The following is a 27,872-nucleotide window of genomic DNA, read 5'->3' on the forward strand; positions in this document are numbered from 1 at the left end:
CGTGAGCCAGGCGGTTCCTCGAGAGGCAGATGAGATTCTGACTCACAGGCGGAATCGCTTCAGAATCACACCTTGATTGTCTCCCACAGACCGTTTTTAACCGTGTGTGTGTGTGTGTTTTTTTTTTTTTTGTATGTTTGTGAGCGTGTGTATCGCCCAAATGTGCATGTCTATGTGTGTGTTCCAACGAATAAGCAGCATGCACCTTTTTTCAATGCGTAAAGAGTACATACATGTGTGTGTTCATGAAAGGCTTTGTTTTTATTTGCATTGGTAATGTATATATACATATTGGCGAGTATGTGTGCATGATCCTACATAATGGCACTTGTTTACAGGTGCGTGCACACACATATACATACACACACACACACACACATACACACACACACACACCTGCTGCCACCGTTTTTTCCCGCTTGTCTGAGTCAGACATCCATAACCTCATGCGAAGTATCTAAGACTAGACTTTTTACACAACGTGGGAAGAAAATTAAGCTAACACAGATGGCTCCAGGAGGAACTTTAATAGCACCAAAGCAATGTTTGATGTGGTGCTTACAAACCATGAAACCAATCATGTTTTACAATGTTTCCTTGATGTTGGGAGTTTCACACAACACCAGACTATGAATCAAGAGCTTGTTCTCTGGCTGAAGAAGCCTAGTTGAGCAGTGTTTTTCATTAGCGTAAAATGCTTAGCCTGATTCCAGAAGCCTTTATTGGGTTGTGATGATGTTTTCTCTGCTGTAGGGATCTCCTGGAGAGCGAGGAGCCGCCGGGCCTGGAGGACCAATCGGTCTCTCTGGTCGCACAGGCCCTCAGGGACCCCCGGGCCCAGCAGGAGAGAAGGGCGGCCCGGTGAGTACCGACGCCCTGGCTGAACGCCAAGTTCCCGTTTGGCTCGTCCGCATGTCACTCTCCCCATTAGAGGCAGGCCTTCAAATCTGGGGCACTTAACTTCCCACTTGAGTTTGACCACGGCTTGATTTATGTGTAATTGTAATGGCTCCCGAGGAGGTGAATAACAAATAAACATGAATAAAATGATTAAGTGCATCATTTGTTCCATTATTCATACAATTAACATGACTTGGAAATCAGAATCCCTTGGGGCCCATCACAACTAGCCACCGTTAATGCTGGATTATCATTATCTTGAAATATGCGTATTTGTTTATGGAACACTTGTTTTGTATTCCAATATTAAATGTCAAACTCATATTGTCCATAGGTTTCATTCGAAATAGGACCATAATGTTCAGTGGTTTATACTGTACATACATGTGTATATACTGTATGTGTGTGTATATACCATTGTACCTGCATATATATACAGTGTGGTAAATATATATATATATATATATATATATATATATATATATAAATGATTTTTCCTTCTTTTTTTCAGGGTGAGAAAGGTCCTACAGGGCCAGCTGGCCGTGATGGTATCCAGGGCCCCGTTGGTCTACCTGGCCCAGCTGGACCTCAAGGACCACCCGGAGAGGATGGTGACAAGGTAAGCCTTTCCACACCACTAGGCCCAAAAACAGCTGCTCACACGCTTTCTGCATTAAGAATAGAAATACAGAAAATATTCCCATGATCCATCATCATCACAGGCCGACATTCAGAACATCTGTACCATAGATACACGTTCCTCTGCCATCCATCATCATAACCAAATGTGACATAAAATCTCATTAACTGAGATATAAAAATGAAACAGTGTTGGTGTTTTATTGACGTTTTATCGCCTACCCTCGTTTATGAGCCATGTGAAATATGGACAGTATCTGAGATGCCAGAGACACACAGCTGTATTTGTTGGTTGTGTCAGTTTATGGTAGCCTTAGGCTGTGAGAAAAAAAAATCAACATCCCTGCTAATGTAAAATGAAATGTACCGTTGTGCATTTGCCACACTCTTCATCGCTCCTGGGGATATAGAACATAGCATCATCGATACTGGCACCAGTCAAATAAAGAAAGCCGGCCAGAAAATCAATTAATAGCAAACCAACCCCTTGCCCCAGGGCCTTTGTGGTACGATGAAATGAATGTCTCTCTTGTGATATATATAGCACAGTAATGTTAAATGTGGTATGAAAGAGTGAAATATATTTAAAGTGTGTCATGACGAACTGAAAACTCTTTTTGCGGTCTTTACAAGGGAGAAGTTGGTGAGCCGGGTCAGAAGGGAAGCAAAGGCGACAAGGGCGAACATGTGAGTCCCTCGTGTTGCCACCTTTAAGTTTCGTTTGTTTGTCAATTGCTTGGTCAATCATGTCTTCAAAGCTTCCAAAAAGGCTTTGGTTCCCCATAATCCTCCTGTGATTTCCCTTAACTTTTGTTCATCTGCTGTCACCTGCATTTAGCATTGATTGCACATGTTCACAGTCTTCACTGAGAAAATGCTGTCTACAGCTAATATAGCAATGCAAGACTGGTGCATTAAAGCTGAGATGACTCAGGAATACACTATTTCTCTGGGCTTTTTTTAAAATAAGAAGGTAATTTACATTCAGACACCACATGGCTGATTTCAGTACCCTCATCACAACTACCTGCCAGTTGATTAGTTATTCAGGAGGTATATTGCTCAGCTTCAGCTCAATTGCTGCATTGAGCTTTTTTATGCAGTGCAAACAGAGGTACTGTAACACCCCAAGGGCATATTTTTTTCCTTAACTAGTAATGCTGGGGAAATATACATATCCACCATCATTATATCAGATTTTCACCAAAAAGCTGAGTTTTTGAGCTGTGGTACATTTATTGTAAAACTGGAACATATTTAAAAATGCAAAAGAAAAAAATGGTTTTCTGTGCTATGATCCCTTCTGTATCTGTCACTCTGTCTACTTTCCACCTGTCCAAATAAAGTTAAAAAATACAAAGGAAGGGCAGACTGTCTCCTCTCCTGTTTTCACAGAACAAGAAAAGGTGAGTAGGCCAGAATCTCACGGGCGTTAAGCACAGGGTGACCTTTTTTTCTTCTGTTTGCTGCTTCCAGGGTCCTCCGGGTGCAGCTGGTCTTCAGGGTGTGATTGGTGCCCCTGGTCCTGCGGTGAGTATCTGTTCATTGCCACATCCAGCTTCACATTTGTTTATTCTTCTCCTGTCAACAGACCAGAAACTGTGTGTTGCATCGCTTGCTTTAATATCAGTTGAATTCAGAATGCTTTGTTGGCATTTCCAAAGCCAAATATTTACATCCTAGTACACAAAATTATACCCCTCTGTCCTCTGACTGTCATATACACTACATGGCCAAAAGTATTTGGACACCTGAACATCATACCCATATGTGCTTGTTGAATACCTCATTCTAAAACCATGGCATTAATTTGGAGTTGGTCTCCCCCCTGTGCTGCTATAACAGCCTCCATTCTTATGGGAAGGCTTTCCACTAGATTTCAGAACATGGCTGCGAGGATTTGGCTCCATTCAGCCACAAGAGCATTAGTGAGGTCAGGCACTGATGTTGGACGATAAGGCCTCGCTCACAGTCAGCATTCCAATTCATCCCAAAGGTGTTCAGTGGGGTTGAGATCAGGGCTTTGTGCAGGCCAATCAAATTCTTCCACACCAAATGCAAAAAACCATGCCTTTATGGATCTTGCTTTGTGCCTTGTCATGCTGAAACAAGAAAGGGCCTTCCCCGAACTGTTGCCACAAAGTTGGAAGCACACATTTCTCTACCATTTACCATTTACCATTACTCTAGAAAGCTATGCTGTAGCATTAAGATTTTTCTTCACTGGAGCTAAGGGGTCTAACCCAAACCATGAAAAACAGCCCCATACCATGACTGCTCGTTCATGGAAACCCATTTCCTGAAGCTCCCGACAAACGGTTCTTGTGCTGATGTTGTTTCCAGAGGCAGTCTGGAACTCGGTAGTGAGTGCTGCGACAGAGGACAGATGATTTGTTTGATGATGTGTTTCAGCACTCATTGGACCTGTTCTGTGAGTTTGTGAGGCCTACCGATTCGTGGCTGAGCTGTTGTTACTCATAGACGTTTCCACTTCACAATGACAGCACTTACAGTTAACCGGGGTAGCTCTAGCATGGTACACATTTGAAGAACTGACTTGTTGGAAAGGTGGCATCCTATGGCAGTACCACGTTGAAAGTCACTGAGCTCTTCAGTATGACCCATTCTACTGCCAATGTTTGTCTGTGGAGATTCCGTGGCTGTATGCTTGATTTTATGCACCAACTCTTTGGCTGACTTTGTATGCAAATCTATGCAATAAAGCAGCATCTTTCTGTCAGAGAATTCTTCGTATTGAGTCTGGAATAAGATTAAACAGCAGTTTATTTTATTTTTTTTCACTTTTATTCACTGTAACCCCAGGCAATGCATGTCCCTTGGGTGCAACTATATATTTGGGCTCTTTTATATACAGAAACCCTGTGTGATTTTTCCACTGAAAATTTCATTTCATTTCTCAGCACTTCCCTGACACTTTGCATCGCCTGTCGTATATGTTTAAAATTCGGACAGTATTTGCCATGTTTTTCTAAAATGTATTGGCTTTTTTTTTTTTTTAGAAAACCTTTTCAAATTAATATATAATATTAAATAAATATAATTGTTATTAGTAAAGGTGATAGATTGATCTGGAACACAGAACAATAAAATGAATGAGGCAATTCATAGTGCTCTCATTCTCAAAAATGATGCTGTGTAACCCAGGGCGTTTTCTCATTTTTCAATAAAAATGATTGGATTTTCCAGCTCAAATAAAAAATATGATCTTTTTTATGAATAGCAAGGGTTATGCCCTGAAATTCACAGAATAAGTTTTTGAAAATAAGTATATTACAGGTACACCTGCCGCACTGTGTCAGACGGCTACAGCTAAATCAGGGAGTCACACTGGCAAACCAAAGAGTTTCAGGATCGTGGAATCATGCTAGGTGTCTTCACCCCAGGGCATGGGTTCTGTAATTATTATGAGCTTGGCTGTTTCCTTTATAGCTTCCTCACTGGACTACTGCATACACTAGATAACTCTGAGATATACACAATCAGCAGTAGCTGCCAAATCTCTATTGCCTTGTATACTGTGGCAGTTTTGATTCTGCAGATGGCTCAGAACAACATTTAATGTTGTTGAATTGCCGTAATGGTCATTTTTCATTTAGCATTGACTGTCCTTGAATATTGGCTCGTGGACCATTGCACACAATTATGATGAAGAGAATCTGAATTGAAATTGACTCAAAGCTCCAGTGCTTCCAGGCAGTAAGCACCTTATTCATTGTAAGGTCTGCACTATCAAGCACAATGCGCAATTTCGGCTCGCATCTGCCAGGAAACGCAGCCAACCCAGTGCAGATGTGATCAGACATGTCGTGCATCAGTGTGATTGGCAGCTAATCGTTGCTTCTGTGCTACAGGGAGCTGATGGAGAGGCGGGACCCCGTGGTCAGCAGGGCATGTTTGGACAGAAAGGAGATGAAGGATCACGAGGGTTCCCCGGTCCCCCAGGCCCCATCGGATTGCAGGTGAGTCCTACACACATACACAAGTATGAACACACTCACATACAGATATGCACTGAACGCACCTACATGCATACAAACTACACAGAAAACATGGGGTTGTGGTGTGGTAGGTTACCAGAAGAAGAAATTTTACATAGCATTGAGACGCGTGACCACTGTGGGTCCACAGAAATTCAATATTTTGCTAATTAAGGTTTAGTGTAAAAATTAACTGGTAGACTACCATGCACTAGCCATTTGAACTATGGTCATGATGCAGTGGAGTACTGGAGACTGAGAAAATGTCACATTTACTGGTCAAGCCGTCATATGTAAGGTGAATGAATGAAAACCTAACACTTGCTGCATTACCTTGAATGAAGTGGCCATTAAGTGATCCTTAAGTCATTTTATAATGAAATTTCACAGACCGCAGCTGCTATTAGATCAGAATCTGTAGTCCTTCACTGCAACAGACTTTTAATTGGACTAAAAGTACACTCATTAATCGATTTGGCTAACCTCCAACTCAAATAGGCTGAATTCCATTGAATATGTAGCATTCATTGTAATTATAGTAGTCATTAATGATCTTTAATGGAGGCACATTGAAGTTGGAGGTTTTTTAAAGAGGAGTGAAGGAGTAACTATTCGTAATTTTATGTATTGCCTATATACAGTTGTTGGCTTCTTTTAATAGTTAAGGCTAAAAGCCAACAAGCAAGAATATATAGATTGAGTATCTGTTTCAATGAGAAAATATCACAGTCTTTCTGTGTGCATTTTTTTAGAACACCTGTTACCACATTTTAAAGGAAATTGAGTCTTTATGTAACTATTCCATTCCATTGGTCCATGCATAACAAACTAAAGGGGCTGTGAATTATTTTACTCACTGCAACCCATGCAGCACTACAGAAGAGCTAAAGCCTATCAGAGGAGGGTTAACGCTGATGCCTGCTTATGAGGCAGTGACTGACTCACACACTGCAGGCCACTGAGTACTGCAGGAGGAACTACTACCATGGTTACCTGAAAAAACCGTAGTCATATTCTTACCATCCTAACAATGGTGGAATGAAGCAAATTGACCAACTCATTTTTGTAAACAGCTAGGAGCGTAGCCCAGGCTCAAACCTACAATTATCCTGGGCTCTGTGGCACAGTTTGCGGCAAGCACTCTGGAGCCTGTGAGTAGTTATTCTGTCTGTCACATCTTAATGTGTTTATGCACTTGCATCTGTCCATTTCCGTATAAAGGAGAATAAAGAAATGTATGTGGGTGGGTGTACAGTATGTGCAATAATGTATGTCTGTGTGTTTGTGTGTTTTTGTGGGGCATGTGTGGGCATGCGTGAATCCGAAACTCCTGAGAGACAGATATTTCTGTGCATTTAATAAAGCTCTAACTGTTTCATCTTTCTTCCCTCCAATTATCTTCAATTTTAGACTAAATTTAATAAGTTTAATTTAATTTAAAGGGTAAGCACCAGATATAAAAATGAAATACACCAGCCAAATGGAAGAAGTAGTCCTATTTTAGGAAAAGTGAATTTCCCAGAAAGTACTCTGGTTGTTAGCTTCAAAATGAATTCCTCAAATCCGATCACCTCTGGCTCAAAGCTGAACAGTAGTATTGCGGTATCAGAATCAGGGATTATGTCTTCTGCAGACTCTTCAGTCATCCGAGTCATCTGAGTCACTGATAATGTGCTTTGATTCAGAATCAGATATTTCAATGCTGTCCATTTCTGTCATTTTTTACCAAATGCTGTCCATTTCTGTCATCTTTTCAACTGAAAGGTGTAATAGCAGATATGTGTGTGTTTTCTACTTATTGTGTCACGCATCACATGAGTAATCTTCCAGTGTGTCTTTGGGTGTTTTCGTCAGGAGTGATCAGTTCTTCAAATTTGAAGCCATACGAATAACAATTTCAGCTTAATTTAATGAAAAACCTCTAGACTAAAATGAATTTGTCTAATATCGTTGAGGGATGCCATTATGTGGTGCTTACCCTTTAATTAAAACAAAATAGTGTTTAACTGATATTCCAAGAAACAATATACAGTGTGTGCAGCCATATTTCAGGACATCAAAATCAGTGTTTAAATGTGGTGTTTCTGTATCATGAATTTGAAGTGACTTCATTGTTGCCAAAAGTAAACCACCCAAATGTGTGTAATGAAGGCCTTTTTTATTAAAACTGGTATATTCTGCATGCAAAATAAAATGGCAGCATCTTCAACGGATAAGAAAAATCCATTTAACATTTATTATGTGAGATTGCTAAGCGCATTAACAGTTTAACTGTGTCAAATCATCAGCAGTTTTTTTTTTCACCATGGACCTGTGCAAATTTAATAGAATATTACAACTAGCTTTACTGCCATTTGTTATGATTGCTTTACTTCCATTCCCTGTTTCAATTCACTTCCACAGTGATTTTTTTTTTCCTTTACTTATCACACATAAATACAGTAACTATGCAGTAAATACTTTGAATGCTAATAGACTTAGAGCACCATGTGACTAATTAACTTGCAAGGAGCATTTATCTAATATCCTCAAAATGAATTAAAAACCCATACAAATTCCAGTTTAATTTATCATTGTAGACCATTCATTATCATATTCCAGGGATTCAACTGCAACATCTTGTAAATCAAGTGAGAACTGGAATTTTCTTATCTCAGAATTCTGTGAGGAAACCATTGTTCCATCAAAGACATTGAAGGCATTCTCAAACAGCAAGCCCTGGGTTACAAAGGAGCTTAACATTAAGGAAAGGAGCGCATCAGGAGTCAAAACTCATCCAGGTCTGGCTAAATAAATAAATCAAAGAGGTGAAGAGGACATATAAAGAGAAGTTTGAAAATCTGTTGCAAGAGGGGCAGATGAGAGATGCTTGGAGAGGAATAAAAATCTTCTAAGCGGGTCTAAGCAGAATAACCCTGGCCTTCAGTCCGTGGAATACTGCAGCCGATTTGCTGAGACTCTTAACCACTTTTACTGCAGTTTCATTTCATATAATTCCCTGTAGTCTCCCCCCCCAGGAAAAAAAAAAGTTATTCTATTCTACTTATGTAATTTCAAACACTGATAAGATGTATGTTATCAGTTCCAATGAAATAGCAACTGATAATGGCAATCCGTTCGGAAAAAAAAGCATAAATATCTCACTCAAAACAAAAGGGGACCGCTTCCTGGCACTTACTGTAACTTCCTGTTTCCTCAAAGGGTCTTCCTGGACCACCAGGCGAAAAGGGAGAGAATGGTGACGTGGGACCGATGGTGAGTTTCCCCTATTTTAACAAAAACCTCCATATGAAGATGCACATCACTGTCCTGACAGCTGGTGCAAAGTTGTCTTTTGCCATCATTGAACAAGTTACATCAAGTCATTCATCCATTCAGCAAGGAATTATATTCCTCTTTAGTAAAAGAGGAATATATTTCCTCTTTAATTTCGTTATAGATATTTTCTTTTTTCAGTGAGAACACATAAATTTGTCTTCTTTTCTGGCTCATTTTCATCTTTTTGCACATATCATTTGGCCTTTTTTTGGCAAGTTGCTTAGCTTGGAAATCAGTGTTTCATGAGCCAACTTCACCTAATTTTGAGTGCTCCAAGTTCTCCAATGTCTTTCCATGTATCTCATTACTTTTGGAGAGGACATTTAAAAGCAAACATTCTACTACACTCCCTTTACTGCATACCCTGGTATAATCTTATTTGTCCCTGTTCAAGTTTAAAATGAAGCCCCTTTAGAATCACAAGAACAGCTGTTTGCACATGCTCTCTCAGTTCCTCATTAATAATACTTCACTGCAGTGCAGTGGTTCTCAACGCTTTAGATAATGAAGACCACATGTCCCAGCCAGAAGGTATGAGCCACAATGATGGAAAATATAAATCTGAGAATCAAAACATATTCCAGTAGAAACCAGTGGATGGATCCAGAATAATACTCATAAACAGAATAATAATACAATAATATTTTATTGCATTTGTGTCATTTTCTTCACTGACATTTCAATTCTATATATAAATCCACATATACTATTTTCAACACATTGCGATTTGGCCACATGTTGTGAAACAGCACTGTCACTGTAATACTCACTGACAGTTAGTGTCCGTGGTTTACAGTAAAGCACCTTCAAAATAGTACCATTTAATTTCAGTTACAGTATGCTGCCCCACTATAGAAGTTGGTTATATGGGACATGGGAAATGTGCAGCCAGCGCATTAAACTGCAATTGTTTTTTTCCCCATAGGGTCCACCTGGTCCCCCTGGCCCAAGAGGTCCTCAGGGGCCAAGCGGAGCTGATGTAAGTAGAGCAGTGGTGTTTACCTTTCTTCAAGGTGTATATGCAATAGCATTATGCTCTTATTAACTTTGATGTCTACCGTATTCATTTAACTGACATTCTTCACTCTTAATGTATTTGCCAGTTACATTTCGCTTTATATAAACTTGTCTACTCTTTGTTTGCCTCATGCTGTTTTGTGTTTTACTGACAGGGTGCACAGGGTCCCACGGGTGGTGTGGGCTCAGTGGGAGCAGTGGGAGAGAAGGTGAGAGTCTTCTTCATATCCGTGAAGCAATATCTGTTGGAAGCTGCACCATAGTTGAAGCCTGTACTTTTCCTTACACAGGCTGGAAACCAACCATCATGGTATCGGGCATGCTAGTCCTACATTTATTTATTTGCAGCTATTCATTTGTTCAAAATTTGCTTCCTCACTGTGCAGTTTTTTACTGGAGTCATTCGAGTTCGGTGCCTTGCTCTAGCAACAGCTGGGTTTCACCTGGAAATCGAACCCACAGTTCTGCTGTGTGGACTTCCTGTCTCAAAGAGTTTGTTCATTTCAGCAGCAGGCCTTGTTTTGAGCCAAAATCCCAGACATAATTAATGTCTAATTTGCAGCACTTCCATCAACACCACTCGTGTTCTACTGCCATTTGGCCACCTTCCTCATGCCATAATATCATGTCTGGCAGTGGCACTATTCCTGCTAAATTTACCATGGAGCGTTATCATCATGCTGATTGTACCAAAAAAGCTTGTTCCCACTTCTGCCAATATGCAGTCCAACATTATTCTTAAAATCCACTTGTAAAGTGAAGGGGTACACCACTTCATCAGGAGTGTTTATATGGCAGTGTACAACAATAAGGTCAGAGAGGGCTACGGTCTCTCTTTTGCGTTCAGTGAAATCCAGTCCAAGAGGAATCCGTCAGTGAAAACTAGCGATGGGGAGAGCAAAATGCCGATGGCAATGTGTGTATACTCGTGTCCATATGGGATGCCTTGGCTTAATGTCACATTTTATCCTTTTGTCAACATTTCTTTTTCCTTCAGTGAACTGCTAATCCCCATGTCCTTAATTGGTTCAGCACAGAGCCCACTGTCACAGCTTCGCTGCCTGTTTGACATGCAACGGTGGCCAGTCAGCTAGTCCGCTCATTTTAAGCTTTCCTCATTCCAGCTTCATATTCCAGTTTGATGCTGACATCTGAAAGTTAGCCATGCTGTGCTAATGCCTCTGGGCGGTGACTTAATCAAATATTGTGTCCCCAAAGACATGGCTGCATTTGCATTGGGTTCTTTTCTGTGTATAATTCATGAAAAGTAAGCAATTTGTCAAGAAAATGTAGGTATATTGTAAAAGCAAACAAACAAAAAAGATTCAATGTTAGTTTGAGGTTTGAATTTGGAATGACATAATACTGAAATAGCACAAATTAGCAGCTAATAGCAGTAAAACAAAGTGTTGTGTAATTGTATTTTAATGATACCCATGATTACAAAATTATTCCACATAACAGCCTTTATTCACTTGCTAGGCTCTGATGAGGTCTGATTACCGTGGTGACGTGACCAATGTAATGTTCCGCAGGGTGAACACGGTGAAGCTGGTAATCCTGGACCACCTGGGGAGGCCGGCATTGCAGTAAGTGTCACGCTGCCATTGTATTACTGTGTGCGTGTAAATGGGTTGTGATTAATATTCAGCTGCGCTTCTAATTAAGCCTCCTGTTTGTTGCCAAGCTCCATCGTAGCAGGGAACTCGCATATCTGCTCATCAAATAACTACCCATTTTATACACTCTAAAAGGACCACCACTGCAGGCTCTTGTGGACTGTACTTGGTATGTTCTTTAGGAACCTCGTGAAAATTCTCATACTGTTTGAATTGCTGTATCGCAGAATATTTATCACCGCCCAGCAGACAATATGTCAAGTGCCTGTGAGAGGAGAGATGCTATTATCAATATTTATATTTTTTGATATATTATCATGTGTGTAGGCTGGTATATAAAGTAATTCACTTTGACATTGTCATTAATCTTGTCTGAATGAAGGGTCCTGTACGGTCAGCTCAGCGTTGGGTTGGGTTATTCTTAAGCTTGTCTGTCACATTATATCAATGTGCTGGTTCTATCATTTTAATTGACTGATGGACGTGCAGAGTCCATGCTATTGATTGAAAAGGAACCATTGTGCCATTGAGTGGAAGAGTGTCTCCTTAATGGGGCTGACAGTATCCTGTCTCAGATCCTATATTTATACTGTTTACTCCACTGCAGAGGCCCCTCAGCACGCTGTTGTTCCTGTCTGCTCTTAGACAGGGCTTGTATCCAATTTAGCACCCTTAATTAGAGTGATATTTGCAACGCATGCTGTGCAGGTCTTTATTAGTTATAATGCTTCTGACATATTACTTAGAGTACTTTAAACCTATGCTTGGAACCATTGCAAGGGGATGGGACTATCCATGTAAATATCTAGATTTCAGTCATTTTACCCACATCCAGATTTATGTAAGTGCATTTTTTTTCCACTTTCTCCTGAGCTTATTTTTCTTCGCAATGCGTTTTCACTGTTGACGTCTTGCTTTATACAGTAGTGCTTTGAGTGCACTGCTTTAAAATAGCTATGTATAGGTATTTATTATTCTTATGTTTATTTTGTGCCAAGGATATTGATGGCCCTAATGTCATTTGCAGGGACCCAGAGGTGAGCGAGGAGATAAGGGAGAGGCAGGTCCACCTGGAGCTGCTGGTCCCGCTGGAGCCAAAGGGCCCCCCGGAGACGACGGCCCCAAAGGCAACCCTGTACGTTACCCAAGTTTCCCCAGAATTGAGTCCTTTTAAGTGAATGAAGAATTTAAGCACCATTTCAGGGTTCCGTACCCAATCATTCTTAAGTCTTATTGTACAGTAAACAGATGCATGACTCTACCTGGCTTGAAGTTTTATGAAAGGCATCCACACTTGTAAAGGTCAACAATTCAACTCTTATGAGTGCTTCAGCTATGATACAGGTTCAAAAACTCAATGAACCCCCGAAAATGTGCATTTTAGCCAATATAAATGCAGGAATTTACCTTAATATTTGAACAAAATTGAAATACTGCATAATTACTGGTGTGTTTTATTTAACGGTATTAACAAAACAGTGATTGTTAGGGCTATATTGCCTGTGTTTAGGTTGAATCAAAACTGTCATTCTGTGACTGATGCTAGTTCTCAATCTATTGTACCAATGTTATATAGGGTCCCGTTGGATTCCCTGGAGATCCTGGTCCTCCTGGAGAGCCTGGTGTTGCTGTGAGTATAGTGCATAAACTGCAATGCAATTCAATCTACAAGTGCTTTTCTGCCACACCAGTATTTTCAACATGGTCTTGAAAATGAGGAAATCATGAGTAATCTGAAGTTTTGTCTGAAAAAATATTGACAGAATATATCTGTTGTAATGACCCTGGACCTTGAGTGAACAAGCAATTCATCTTCATCTTTGATGTCATGTGGACCCGGGTTAGAACACGATCTTGAAAGAATATCCTTGGCTTTGTACAAAGTCGAGCTTCATGAAAAGTACGAGTGAATAGGTGCTCCACAGTGGCATGGTCTGGAAAGATATTTTAATGACAGTTTGGCTTCTGTAACCTTGGGAGTCCATAGAAGCATTATGTACTCCCGAGATATTCACCAGGCACCTGTAGGTTACCATTTGTCTTCAGCAAGGGATTTCTCTCCATTTTGTGATTTTTGGGCCGTGGTGTGTCTCGTGAATGAGTGCAGGTGGGGCAGCACACTAGAGAGTAACTGGAGGGAAACAACCGTTGATTCCAAATTGTGGAGCAAAGAAATCATAAAGAATAAATAATTAAAAAATTTCTAATGAATTGATGTTCATTCTATGGATGAGATTTCATTTTTAAATTTGTTTTATTCCAGGGAGTTGATGGGGCTGCAGGTGATAAGGGAGACGATGGAGAATCCGGTCAACCAGTAAGTTTTTTTTCTTTTTTTTTGTTGATAGAATTCATAAAGTGCTAAATTCAGCAATGGCTGAATCAGCCACATTGCCATAAGTGTACTACACATTCACAGTCACAGTCAGAATATATGACTGTGACATTTAGGGCCCAATTTTCACCATCACAATTGACAAACTCTAGCGTGTTTATGTAATCTGATTGTATGAACAATCTGATTAGCTGCTTTCTCTCTCTTAAATACATTTGCATCAAGGCAAAGAGAATGTTTGTCTGGGAGACAAACATTGCTACTAGCCCAGTGCAAAATGTTTTTGACACCCCCTATTGGGTTGACTCAAATTAGTTTATTGAACAACATGGAAGTATCTGGGCAAAGGTGAAAAATATTCCTTTTGGACTACTGTTGTCAGCAAAAAGGGACAGGAATATTGCAATAATATTATACGGAATCAATGCAGTAGTAGCAACTTCTTGTTAAGTGATATATATAATTATATATAATATTTATCTCAGATCAGTTGACTATAATTGAATTGAATGTAAATCATAATAATGAATTCAGCAGTAATGCAGAATTCATCGTCTTTAATAGAATAACAATAAACAGTAGCTATACATAAATCAGATATACATATTTAGAAAATGGGATCATAGAAAGTATTGAATAAAGTAATAATAATTTTATAATTTAGTTTAGATTTGGGAAATGCATTTCCCATTAATTAGCAATATAAAGTTTCAGTATCCACCCATTTTCCAGCGGAATAGTTCTGAGCACTTCTATCCATCTTTGTGGTTTTTATTTCTCATCTTAATTTGTTTGGCTTGCATCCATTATCTGTTAGCTCATCTGGAAAGGCTAAAATGGAAAAGCAGTATTTTATTTCGGCACTTAAATGGAGTTATCTCAAAAAAAGTTCTAAAACCAGGTTTCACCTCACAAAAAATCCTGGTAGGTATTCATTAGAACCATACCTTAGATAAAAACTCCATTGTGTTTTTATCATATTCCATTGTGGAAAGAAAACAATGACTACTAAAATGTGTTTTAACACGCACTTAGAAAATGTCTTAAATCATAAATCTGACATATTTTGTAAATAAGAAGCATCTCCAATGTGATTTATGTTTGTTTCCACATCAATCAAGGAATGTTGTTTTAGCATGCACTTTCTTATGCCTATAGTCCTACGTAGGCATTTAGACTTACAGAATTGTGCATCTACATCATCTAGCATTCCCACAAATACTCAAAAAAGCCAATTGTGCCTAGTAGAAACACCTTTCATGTGCTGTACATCTTTGTGGTTTAAGTACACATCAGTGCATAATTAATACACTAAAAATTGATGGGAAATTACTATTATTACATGGAATGACTGAAAATGAGCACTTGCCATGTTATGTATGTCCCTGCAAGCAGAGAGCAGCACTGGCAGACAAAATAGTCAGTAGGTATTCCTGACCTCATGCTGATCAAGAGATTATCACCATGGACTACATATCAATGAACCAGTCTGTCTACCTAGTATGCTTGAGTTTGAACCCTCAGAGCTCATCCTTCTCTCATATTTTAGGGTCCCCCTGGTCCCTCTGGTGAAGCTGGCCCACCAGGTCCTCCTGGAAAGAGAGTGAGTACCCACATATCTCCTTATTTTGCACAGGAAGTGACATCATTGTGGAGTTTGTAGAGTTCATATGGCGTTAATAGAGTACATATGGACCCTGTTGAACTCCATATTAGATTTTTTTCGCTATGTCTGTGAGCATCTGAATGCAGAAACGCCAGTATTGCTTCGCTCTGAATATGAAAAATATGTGAATATGTAGTTTTGTAAAGTTTAATGTTTTCTTGAACAAAACAATTCTGTGCACTTTTGGATATTGAAAATTTGTATTTATTCTCTGTTACTAAAAAGTATTTATTATAATACTTGTTATAATTGTCATTGTATATCCACACACACATACATATTTACATTTTATATTTGTATTTGGAAATCAAAAAACATGTTTGCTTTCAGGATCAGAAACTTTTAGTTAACAATATTCATGTGCTGCTTTTAAGAGAAAATCTATGTCCAATTGAAAAGTGTCATACTAAAGAATGTTGTTTGCATTCATGTGTGTGTGTTTGTGTGTGTTTTTCAATCAACTTTGTACCATGCAGCACTTATATTGTCTAAAAGGTGATTGAAAATGTAGACCGAGATTTAGCCAGCCATTGCAATGAATGGCTGGTGAATGGAAATAAAAATATATCAAATCTCAGAGAGAAAGCAATTTGACACTAATATTAAATCCGTATGTGAAATTGAAATGTGCTAAATGTGCTCACCTCCAAGCTTATTTAGGTAGAGTACTATAGCCTTCAGGTTAACATAAATATAGTTGTTTAATAGAATATGGATCTCAGTTGATTGAAACTCATAAATGAAAAGCGTAGTATACTGAAAGAATTCAGTTACCACCAAAGGGAAAGAGGAAATGAGGATGCCAATTTTTAAAATGCACCTAGAGCTTGTATTTTGAAGTCCCATCTTCAAAACGTAATTTTTCAGTCTGCTGAAATTACTGACATAATTGCATAATTTGACCAGTCTTCTACAAAGCAAAAGCTTTTCTCTGCACATTTAAGGCAAGTGATAAACAATTTAAGAGGCAAAGTTAAATGAAAACTCTGCAAAATGTGGATAAAGGGTGTTGTTTAAACTGAACTGGTGTTGGTTAATTTACATCCTAATGTGGGGATTTGAATTGCCATGGTTTCTCTCTCTCTCTCTCTCTCTCTCTCTCTCTCACACACACACACACATACACATACACACACACACACACACACACGCACACACACACACACACATTCAGAGCATCTTTCTTGGATTTTATGGGTGTTATTACCATCACCCACCCCCTGTCCCATCCATGTTTATACTTCAAAACAGCTATCTGTTGAAAAGGACACAGAGTCGGATGAGGACTCTTCTGGCAAAAAAACAAACTAATCTTTGTTGCAGATGTGCAGCCAACATTCAGGGCAGTTGCCAACGCAGTAATAATCATGGCAATATGACCTATAACCTTCAACATTACAAATGTTTTCCCTAAGGCAAAGCTTTTTCATCACAAATAAGGATAGGTTTCATTGAGCTGTCATTAATATACAATTTGTTTCAAAGATATTTAAGAGAAAGTGCAATTTTGGCTTTTTTGGCATTCATATAAAATATTAACAGTGTAATATCAGCTGTACCATGGCAGTGAGTATATCATTGAGAATATATTAGTGATTTGATCAAATTATATACTGATGATTTCTGCAAGTTTGCTGCATCAGGCAATTTGCTGCATCAGAAGTAGTGTCATGCCATTTTCTTCCATAGGTTATGTGGGTGCGCAACTCACTATTCCTTACCCTATTTGGTAATTTTCGTTGTTCACCTACTAAAAAAAAAAAGAATCTTTATAAAGATGCAAAATGTAGAGATGATTTAAATAGGCTCTAAAATGTGCAGAACTGCCATGTTGTCAGTGACTCAGTGGCATTGCATTTCACTGAAGACTAAAATGTTTTTATTGGTTCAAGCAAGTCAGCGATTAAATTAACATTAATTTCAATGTGGTTTGGGCCAATTGGAATGTTGGCTGCATGATTTGATTTCAAATAGGGGTGTAACAGTATGAGGTTGTCATGGTTTTTTAGCCTTGATTGTCTTTCTGCATTCAGTCACAACCATATCTTTTTAAAACCTTCCAAACTTATGTATGGGAGAAAAACATGAGGGTCTATGTAAAGTGAATCATCAAGTATGCTTGAATAATAGTTACAAACCAAGCTACTTTAGCTACACTTGAAGAGCTGTCAAATTCAGTGAGGCCTGATAGACTAGGGGGGGGGGAAAGCCTTGCTCCACCAACTCAGTTGTTACAGAATAAATGCTACATTTTAGTAAAGACTCATGCTAAACCTTTGCTGCTAGATGTCATCATGTATAGCATGGCATGTTTTTAACTTAGGAGATTACCGTTCTATTATTTAATATTGTGGTATAGCGTCATACCAGTATACCATTTCATCCTTGGTCTCAACTATACCCCCACCCCTATAATAAAAAAATGGCAAAGCATGGCCCAAACAGCTCTTCTCAATCTTCTTGCAAAGTGCTTCTATGGTTTTTCGATGCAAAGGCTTCTCAACAAGCTGAAAGAACTGTCTTAGGCTCCAGAGGTTTCGATCGGGAGAACTGCTGACCTGGAAAACCTAAAATAATTGGAGGACCATTAGTGCTATCTGGCCTAGAAAGCCACCATGTCCTTTTGTTCTGTAGGCCCTAGAGGCAGTGACATTGGTATGAAAACACACATCACAGCCAGATGCAATATATATGCTGTAGAGGATCTTGAATCTAAGATTTTCTTTTATTACAGTAACAGTGCATGGTTCTGTTCAGTCGAGACAAATTGTTCATTTTTGTGACTCATGGAGACTTCTTATTTTTCCCTGCTGGTAGTACACACACACACGCACAAACACACACACATTCCCTTCATGTCGATAGTCTCTATGCATGTGGGCACTGAACTGCATCATCAATGAAATGCATCTGCATTAAAGATGCCTGGGTATTGTTTATGAGGGAATAAATTACAGCAGGTGCACCTCAGGGTAATGTTTCTTCACAATAAAGTGCATTGGATTGAAAGAAGAAAAATCCTTCCATTCACTAGTGAGCCATATACTGAGTAATGTATGTTATAGTCTACAGGGTTCATTGTACATCCCATTAGATTGTCGCTGAACTCTAAATGGTACTCAGCAAGCAGGACTGTGTCCACAGGCAATTTCTGTGACAGCTGATTTAAATTCAGCCTTGTAGCACCAAAAGAATATAGGCACTAGTGTTCACATTGTGATTATTCTGTTTGCTTGGATGTAACGTATTAAGCTAATGCAGACATGTTTGTTTCACATGTCTGTATTGTCCCTGGATGTCTTCTTTCTTTTTAAAATTTGTGGCCTCGTACGCTATCAAGGGTAACTTATAATAATTAATAGTAACTAATAGTAGTTATGCACTTTCTTTTTTTAGGGACCCTTAGGCCCATTTGGTGCTGAAGGCAGGCAAGGAGAAAAAGGCGCAAAGGTAAGATGTACATCAACGATAGGAGTTTTCCTTTTCCAAATGGACTCAGTCACTCTCGAGGTCTGTTTTGTGTAGAGCATTCTGCTTCAGTCATGGTCATGTGACTAATGCCTTTGACTGAAACTGAAACACACATCAGACCCCCTCCCCCCCCCATATCACCCTTAAATGTTTTTTGACTGTATTTATATCGTCACACCAGAGCCTCAAAATGTATCTAAGGACATGCTAGCATAATTTGTCTATAGTGAATTATTGTAAAAGTGGTCGGCCATAAATTATTTCCTACTAAAAAAGACTGGTGAGGGCTGCCTCATATTCTCCTCTCCTGCTGGCCCTCCCATTTTTCAACATGCCTTGCTGCCATTTCCCAATAGGTCTTGCATAGTGTGGTTAAAGCATTGACAAGCACAGTATATAGAGCTAGACTGGAAATCATGCCCTCAGCCAGCCTAAGAAGTGAAGTCCCCAAAGTAAGCCTGCACTGTGAGGGAAAAATCCTGGAGTTTCTCATTGAAACCAAAGTCCTGCAACTTTGAAGTCAAAATAAAATATCTTAGAGGATTTATGATACGCCATTTACCATTGTTATAGTATTATGAGCGTATGCTGAAAATGTTTAAGCACACTTAAGGCGAATGGCTTTTTTCCCCAATATAAAGTATATTGAGTACCAAGTCATGGGGATTGCATAGACTAGTATTTAGCTTCATGCCGTGTAAGCAGACATCACTGTTCCAAATAGGACAGTTCAACTGACCACACACACATACACACATCTATGGTAAAAGGTATATTTTTCAGATAAGACCGCGCTGCAGCAGGACACTATTGTCTTGCTACGACCATCTTAACGGCAAAACGAATCTGACTTCCTAGGATCTGGAGAGCAAAGCATTGGCATAATTGAATGTCAAGACATATCTAGCCACTCGCACCAAAGTCCGTTATTCAGATTGACATGAAATCCATGCCAATTCTAAAGTTCAGGACTCATTTCATGAACAGTGTCACACTAGTGTGGTTACCACAGTCTGGTGGTAACACTTTTGGTACATTGTTGTAACATTTACCTTCAGTCATTCAGCTCCACCATTATACAAGAAATAGAATTGTGTGAAACTAACTGTAGAAATGAAAAGATTTGTGGAGTGAATAAAGCAAGTGATTCCAGAAAGGGTTCAAGCAGGAGTGTTGATGGGTTTTTACCCAGCCAGTGTAGGAATTGGCAAGCAGTGTAACATAAATCAAACCAAGGAAGGAGAAAGTCTGTTAGCAAGAGCAGGGTCAGTGTGGAAACACCATTGACTGTGTGTTCTCATGTGGAAACCCTATGAGAGCCCGGTATGTTTCAGTGCAGAAGCCCTATGAGAGCCCTGTATGTTTCAGGGCAGAAGCCCAATGAGAGCCCTGTATGTTTCAGTGCAGAAGCCCTATGAGAGCCCTGTATGTTTCAGGGCAGAAGCCCAATGAGAGCCCGGTATGTTTGAGTGCAGAAGCCCTATGAGAGCCCTGTATGTTTCAGTGCAGAAGACCTATGAGAGCCCTGTATGCTTTACTTAATCTGTATCTAATCACAGGGTGAAGCTGGAGCAGAGGGTCCGGCAGGTAAAACTGGGCCCGTCGGTCCCCAGGGCCCTCCTGGAAAGACCGGTCCAGAGGGTCTACGTGGAATCCCTGGTCCTGTTGTGAGTTAACCATTCTAAAATATGTTTTACACGATTTTATTAGCATTTTACTGTACATATACACAATAAAATGCATTTTATAATCTTAAAATTTTTGCAACCTGTGTACAATACAATTTCACCTAATATTTATTTCTGCAGATCTGCCATTAATTTTGTTATTAGCTCATATGAGTCTTGACATCTCCTTATATTACTGAGAACTGATTTGAACCTTACTCATGCTAGTTTTACGTCTTTAAAAGGACATGATGTCCAATTGTTACCATGGGCTTTTTTACATAAGCAAGTAATTGTATAATCTGTCACAACACAGTCACTAAATCTGCAAGAACCCAGCAAGTTAAGGCATTTTCTAAAAATCAAAGTCAATTTTCATGTGTTCTGGATGTATATGTCGACATATGGAACATTCCATAGGGGCACACAAGGACAATGCATTATATAACCGAATTAATCCTTGCAGGGTGAACAAGGACTCCCTGGTGCTTCTGGCCAAGACGGTCCCCCTGGACCTATGGTAAGTGAAGAGATGCTTTCATGTGAACACAGTGAAGACACCCTTTGAACAGTGATTTCTCAGTGCCTTTCTGTTCCCATGTTTAGGGCCCCCCTGGTCTTCCTGGCTTGAAGGGCGATACTGGCTCCAAGGGCGAGAAGGTAATATGATATTTTCTTGAAGGGTTGTTTTTAATTTAATTTAGGATATCCCGAAATTTGGTGAGTTTCAGTCTGAGAGGAGGTCTTTCCTTGTAAACAAGAATGAAAGCAATGCCCCAGTGAATGAGTGGGAAGTTGTGCTTTAGGAATCATCTTTTGAAAATTTAAACCGAAAGGGAAAAATAGTGCCTGCTGACAGTACATGCCCCGGCACCTACCTGAATTTATGAAGGATATTGCAATGATGGGATGGGTCTACCAAAATAATTGGGCATTTCAAATTGGGAGTCAAAAAATGGTTGTCTAACAGTTGTTAAAAAGTGTACTGTTCTTCACCCTCAAGACATGAACAATCCTCACTGCTTTTTTGTTTTCTTGCTGCAGGGTCACCCAGGTCTGATCGGTCTGATCGGCCCCCCTGGTGAACAGGGTGAGAAGGGAGACAGAGGTTTGCCTGGCCCACAAGGTATTGCAGGAGGCAAGGGTGATATTGTAAGTGTTGAGTCAAATGTCCGCTGCACTGATCTCACACATACATTTAGCTCTCACCTTATCATATATTTACTGTCATTTGTTTCCTGTTGTTGAAACCTCATGATTCTCTCACTGATACCTTGTACAGCTCACTGAAAGCTTGGGCTTGACTCAATGGTCTCATTCTCTCTACACAGGGCCTTAGTGGTGCAGGAGGCCCTCTCGGTCCACCTGGTCCTCCTGGCCTGCCTGTAAGTTGTAACTGACTTTTATTCCTATACAAGAGATTAACAGCATTACGGCCATGTTGATGCATCACTGTCCTTTTCTTTTTGTTTAGGGTCCTCTAGGTCCAAAGGGTTCCAAGGGTTCCTCCGTGAGTCTAGTTCTTGTTTTTTTTTGTTGATCATGTACTGTAAAGCAAGGACCTAACTGTGTCTTTATCAAGGCATTATCTTTCTCTATTCAGAAGTACTGAGGCATTTTTTTTATGTTTTTCAGGGTCCAGCTGGACAGAAAGGAGACACTGGATTGATCGGGCCACCCGGTCCACCTGTGAGTAACCCATTTTAATGAAGCACCATTTCAAAGAAAATTATGAATTTTTGTTAAGGGTAATCATCCAAGCTGAAGCTTCTGTTTAGAATTGAATGATCATTAGCAACTGGTCCTGTCACTGAAGGAAAGTTTCAATTTTCACAAAAATCAATCCAAGCACCTCTTTCCTGTTCAGACAGAGAAACAGACACAAGGGGCGGTAGCCTGACCTAAGTTGCTCCCCGTTATGACAAAGGGGATGATGTGAGGGTTTTAGTGGCTGACAGTGTCATTTCCATTCACCAAGGGTCCACCCGGCGACATCATCCAACCGCTGCCAATCCAGTCGCGGGGGAAGACGCGGCGGTCGGCCGACAACCAGGCTGACACCCAGGCCGACGAAGCCATGGCGGACTATGGGGAAGGCATGGAGGACATCTTCGGGTCACTCAACAACCTCAAGCAAGACATTGAGCGTATGAAGTTCCCCATGGGTACACAGGACAACCCGGCCAGGACCTGCAAAGACCTCAGTCTCGGCCATCCGGAGTTCCCCGACGGTGAGTGATGTCGGACCTGTGTTCTGTCCGATCAAGTCCCTGACATGGCGCAGCTCAGTGGTACCGTAAAATTAATACATTGATGAATGCATGCTGGCCAAGGGCTTGCAGGACATTTGCAAGGCTAAATACTGTTGATATGAGAGTAGAGAGAGTAGAGTATGAGAGTGGATTGCTGCTGTCATTTCCTTATTGTTTCAGTTAATCTTGCTCAGATTTTTATCAAATTTCATCTTCTTTGGTTGTAACGGTTTTCAATAAAATACAACCATGTGCTGTTTTCGGCAGTTTAATACATTAGATATCAAGCTATTTCTTGAGGAAAAACCTGTTAAATTCAAATGACCTTTTTCTCAAGACAGGATATCAGATGTTGTACTTACTTATTTTCCCTATGTGTCTGAGATTGAGTAAACCAATTAAGGGTGTGACATCATCTCTTTAAATTAGCTCCGTTGGCTTGTAGAGTGATCACAATGAATTTGCACAGCTCTGTATTTTATGGGGTTTTTCTACACTTAGAATAAAATGTGGGTGTTTTGCCCCACAGGCGAATACTGGATCGATCCAAACCAAGGCTGTATGAGTGACTCCTTCAAAGTATTCTGTAACTTCACGTCTGGAGGAGAGACATGCATCTACCCAGATAAGAAGTCCACTGGAGTAAGTGACATTTATTCAGTTGTGTCAGAGTCAGGAAAAAGCCATCACCCTCCAGCACTTGCAATAAAGATCATTTTTAGCTTGGGGAAGTAGAACCCTTATGTAGTAGGCTTTATTTTAATGCAATTTAAATCACCATTTTTCATTTCAGGAAGTCATATTGTGTATTATTCAAATGTAATAGTTTTACATACAATTGAGCATGCTCTGTATCTTGTTTTGTTTGTGCTGATCAATATTTTGAAAAGTCAGAAACAATTCTTGTCTCCTGTGCATTTGAGAAAATGCAAATGGGTGGGGAGAGTCCTTTGTGCAAGCCTTCATCGCCATCCTTTCTTTGGCACAATAGGTCAGATTATCTTCCTGGCCAAAAGAGGCTCCCGGATCATGGTTCAGTGAATTTAAACGTGGCAAAATCGTAAGTGGACATCCTTCCCGTTCTCACAAAGCATCTGCCATTTGTTCGGTACAAAGCTAAAAGGCCTCTGCTTTCCACTAAGCAGCCACAGCGTACTCATTTCTTCAATCTGTCAGTACCACTTTGAAGCTTGTGAGACAGAAATAGCAGCTAGGAACAGTAGGACCGCGGCACAAATGCACAGGTTTCCACAAATCTGGACTGCCTTCTGAAAGAGCTGAGCATTCATTGATCAAGTATGTCTTTCTTTGATGTTCAGAAGATTACATAATGTAATTACCACATATAGGGGAAAATGATTAAATTCCATTTATGGAGCCCTGAATTAATTTATTTAAGGTTGGAATGCATACATGGAATGCTTCCCATGGCTGCTGTGACAAAAAACAATATAAGATTGTGAAATACATAGTAAACAAAACACCAACATATCTAGAATTGTGTGTAAATGGCAAGTGAGCGTATTCTAGCATATTGTTAGAAAATACATTATTTCACCAGTCTTTTTTGCACCGTTTAATAATAAAAAATACATTCACATACAGAATATGCTCCATATTAGCTCAGATAGAAATATGTTCATATTTTAAATGGACACCTGTATACATTTTGTAGGAGATAAAGCATTGTTAGTCATGTTTCATATTGGTTCCACGATTTCCTCATGCATGGATTTTCTAAGTACTGCTTTACAGTTCTTCAGCAGTTGACCCATTATGATCTATCACACGCTGTCTTCAGCAGTCATACGAACACATTGATGAGTTGCACTTTTCTCTCATCTTACTCTCGCCTTATTTTCCTCCCGTAGCTCTCCTACGTTGACCTCGATGACAACGCCATAAACATGGTCCAGATGACGTTCCTGAAGCTGCTGAGCGCTTCGGCCCGGCAGAACTTCACCTACATCTGCCACAACTCTGCCGCCTGGCACGACGCCAAGGCCGACAGCTACGACCGAGCGCTGCGGTTCCTGGGCTCCAACGACGAGGAGATGTCCTACGACAACAACCCCTACATCTACGCCGTCTCAGACGGCTGCGCGGTGAGTGCATTCCCATTGGCTCTGAGTGCTGATTCTGTGCGAAACATTGCCAAGATTGAACCAGGCTGAAGCTCATTATAATTGCATAGTGTACATTTACATACTCCCTTTAATTGCAAGGTATGAGGCTAGAAACTGTTTTAACTTATATTGTCTATGGCTGTAGAGAGAATTTTTAATTTCCCAGTATGTCATCATAAGGACTAAAATTCCATGGCATAGAATGAGGTTTGAACTGGCTTTTTACTTATATTGGTTATGTGAATACTCATATAATACAGCAAAGTGTATTACTTAAATCACTTTTCCAGAGCATGTGCAATTATCAGTACTTGATGCTATGTCATAAAGAAGGTTAAGGGCAGGAACAGTCTGAACCCTATAGTTTACGCATCACAAGGTTTAAGTTTTATTTGTGTCATTACCTAACTATGCCATTACCCAATGCACAATTGGCTTTCCCCTGCCCGGGGAATGATAGGTTTAATTCAGCCATTGATCCTTAGGTCACCATGGCATTAGCCCCTCCGAATAAATCCACATCTTACCGGTTGTTGTCAGGGAGAGAGAACCCAATCTTCTGACTGACGCTAGCACTCCTGTAGTGAGGAGTATTTTAAGTAGCTGACGTTGAATTAATTCAACAAGTTGACCAGAAAACGTATTACATTTTGAAAATCTAAATAGTCAAAAAATTGGATTTTAGCTAGTTGCTCATTCTGCCCTGCAGCAAGGTGCTTATTCCTGTTAAGGGAAACTGGGAAAGAACTTCAAATTCATGACTGATGGAGACAGCATGTGGGTTCAGGGAGTCCTAGCACTACACTGAAAGCGTTTTGTTCTTCTTTCTTGAAGTCGAGACAGGGCTACGGAAAGACTGTGATGGAAATCGACACTCCGAAAATCGACCAGGTGCCAATCATTGACGTGATGTTTAATGACTTTGGAGATTCAAACCAGAGATTTGGGTTTGAGGTCGGACCTGTCTGTTTCCTCGGGTAAACTTGATGGGATGTCAGAACGCCAAGCAAGCCAAGACGTAGTACCACCGATTCCTCCACTTGCCACATGCAAGTTTTGAATAGGGACAGTGCGGAGAGTATGCCTTGCCGTGTATGTACGTACTATCTATAAATTACTTGTTGCCCTTGTAGGGCCAGAATCACATGACTTAAACCTGTTATGGAAGCTCGTAAAGGACATTTGATGGTGTGGCAGAGAGTGGGGCGCAAGTAACATCACAGGGAGATCCACAGAGCAGTGGAGAATCTCCAGGTGCTTTACAAGAAATAACTACGATGGCGCTTGTTCCGAAGACAAACTCTGAGGTGCTAAAAAGGTGTTATTTTGTTAAACTGTAATTATTTTTTGTACAATACTGTGATATCTGAATCCACTTTCAAAACTTGCATGTGTATCAGAATTGCATCTGTCTAATTCTGTATATGTATGTGTGTGTGTTTTTGTGTGTTTGTGTGTGTATGGGTGTGTGTGTCTGTGGGTGTGTATGAATTCATGCACACCCACAGACACACACACATGCATACAAAGTCAATAATAATTATATGTTGTTAATGAATACTGTTTACCTGTATTAAGCAAATAAAACAAGCTTTTTCAGTCAAACAATTCCCAATTTCTAATTATAATAAATCCCCTTGTATATATTGACAACCAAAATTGTTTAGGATTAGCAATTGGCTTCAGGACTCCAGATGGCACAACTGGAAGATGTTCATTGGTGCACTCAAATCTGATTGGTTCATAATCACGTGTTCTTGTTTTAAGCAATCACGGCATTCAATCTTGCGACATTTCATTTTCTGTTCCAGCTGTGCTACATTCTCATTAAGTAGTGATTATTTTGTTTTGTATAAAAAATAAAATTCTGTGAGAATGTTTAGTGTCAGCTGGATTTTTTTCAGGTGCTATACCTTAATCTATCACAATAATTGTTAAAATGCAAGGATTTTATGCCCTGTATATACCGTGATAACTAAATTTATATATTTGGGGTGGGGAATTTTTTAAAGAAAAATACTTATTTGTTAGCCATTTTGTGAATGCAATGAATAGCCCTTTAGATAACCATTTTTTGTAACTAAACTGAGAAAATGTTTTAATGTGCTTTCTATGGTTCATTTAAAATATTAAAACTGGATTCAAAACAACAACAACAAATCAAATGTGTGCATTGTTTACTTTAATTGTCAACACCTGCATATTCATCTACCTTTTCTGCCAAGTGCTTTTGTCTTGCGCTTCTGAATGAGATTATTATTTACATAATATGTCTAGGTCATGTGATTCTACCTTGCAAAGCAACACTTTGTAGGACTGCTACCTTCAGAGATTTCCATCTGTTGCCAAGATCTGTCTGGTTCAAGATATGTTTGCATTAATGAAATACATTTTGGTTCCTTCATTCTGTGTCTCATCTGCAGCAGTTATCAAAGTTGTTGAATCATTTTTAACTTCCAGGAACTGTGTGTAATTTCCATAATATATGTATGATTTGAAATGAATGTTTGGACATTTGCTTAATACATATTAAAAATAATTGGATGAAGTCAGAATCTACAGTATACATCACCTTTTTTGCCGAATATATCTGGAACAATGTGCAGACATAGAAACTGAATTGTTGACAAAATATGCATTCCATTCCTTTCATGATTTATATATATAGTAGTTGCAGTAAAAGATGAGTAAAATAGTTAATTTCTTAAGACAAACAATTAAAGACAACTGGGTGGCTTCCACATTGGCACAAGACAAAGCAAAACATTTATGCTGCGCTTGTACTTATATTCTGGCCTGCAACACCATAGTAGTTAAGATTTGATGACCGTGATGTTCAATAAAAGCAGTACTTTAAATTTTAG

At 39.6% G+C, this 27,872-nt stretch overlaps 1 protein-coding gene across 2 annotated transcripts in view; it reads left to right on the forward strand.

The window, feature by feature from the left end:
- LOC135256671 (collagen alpha-1(XI) chain-like) overlaps positions 1-27,563 on the forward strand; it is a 104,210-nt gene extending 76,647 nt beyond the window's left edge. For both annotated transcript variants that reach the window (XM_064338667.1, XM_064338668.1), the window contains 26 exons: positions 754-861; positions 1,412-1,519; positions 2,173-2,226; positions 3,016-3,069; positions 5,412-5,519; positions 8,739-8,792; positions 9,781-9,834; positions 10,028-10,081; positions 11,408-11,461; positions 12,519-12,626; positions 13,068-13,121; positions 13,755-13,808; positions 15,376-15,429; positions 18,889-18,942; positions 20,523-20,630; positions 21,097-21,150; positions 21,237-21,290; positions 21,675-21,782; positions 21,962-22,015; positions 22,105-22,140; positions 22,266-22,319; positions 22,609-22,861; positions 23,412-23,524; positions 23,874-23,942; positions 24,754-24,987; positions 25,843-27,563. In XM_064338667.1, coding sequence (XP_064194737.1) covers positions 754-861; positions 1,412-1,519; positions 2,173-2,226; positions 3,016-3,069; positions 5,412-5,519; positions 8,739-8,792; positions 9,781-9,834; positions 10,028-10,081; positions 11,408-11,461; positions 12,519-12,626; positions 13,068-13,121; positions 13,755-13,808; positions 15,376-15,429; positions 18,889-18,942; positions 20,523-20,630; positions 21,097-21,150; positions 21,237-21,290; positions 21,675-21,782; positions 21,962-22,015; positions 22,105-22,140; positions 22,266-22,319; positions 22,609-22,861; positions 23,412-23,524; positions 23,874-23,942; positions 24,754-24,987; positions 25,843-25,989 — 2,256 coding nt within the window. In that variant the 3' untranslated portion in view covers positions 25,990-27,563. The remainder of the gene's footprint in view (positions 1-753; positions 862-1,411; positions 1,520-2,172; positions 2,227-3,015; positions 3,070-5,411; positions 5,520-8,738; positions 8,793-9,780; positions 9,835-10,027; positions 10,082-11,407; positions 11,462-12,518; positions 12,627-13,067; positions 13,122-13,754; positions 13,809-15,375; positions 15,430-18,888; positions 18,943-20,522; positions 20,631-21,096; positions 21,151-21,236; positions 21,291-21,674; positions 21,783-21,961; positions 22,016-22,104; positions 22,141-22,265; positions 22,320-22,608; positions 22,862-23,411; positions 23,525-23,873; positions 23,943-24,753; positions 24,988-25,842) is intronic.
- Positions 27,564-27,872: the final 309 nt, after the last annotated feature.

This window comes from Anguilla rostrata, chromosome 6 (assembly GCF_018555375.3).
Source record: "Anguilla rostrata isolate EN2019 chromosome 6, ASM1855537v3, whole genome shotgun sequence".
Classification (NCBI taxonomy): Eukaryota; Metazoa; Chordata; class Actinopteri; order Anguilliformes; family Anguillidae; genus Anguilla; species Anguilla rostrata.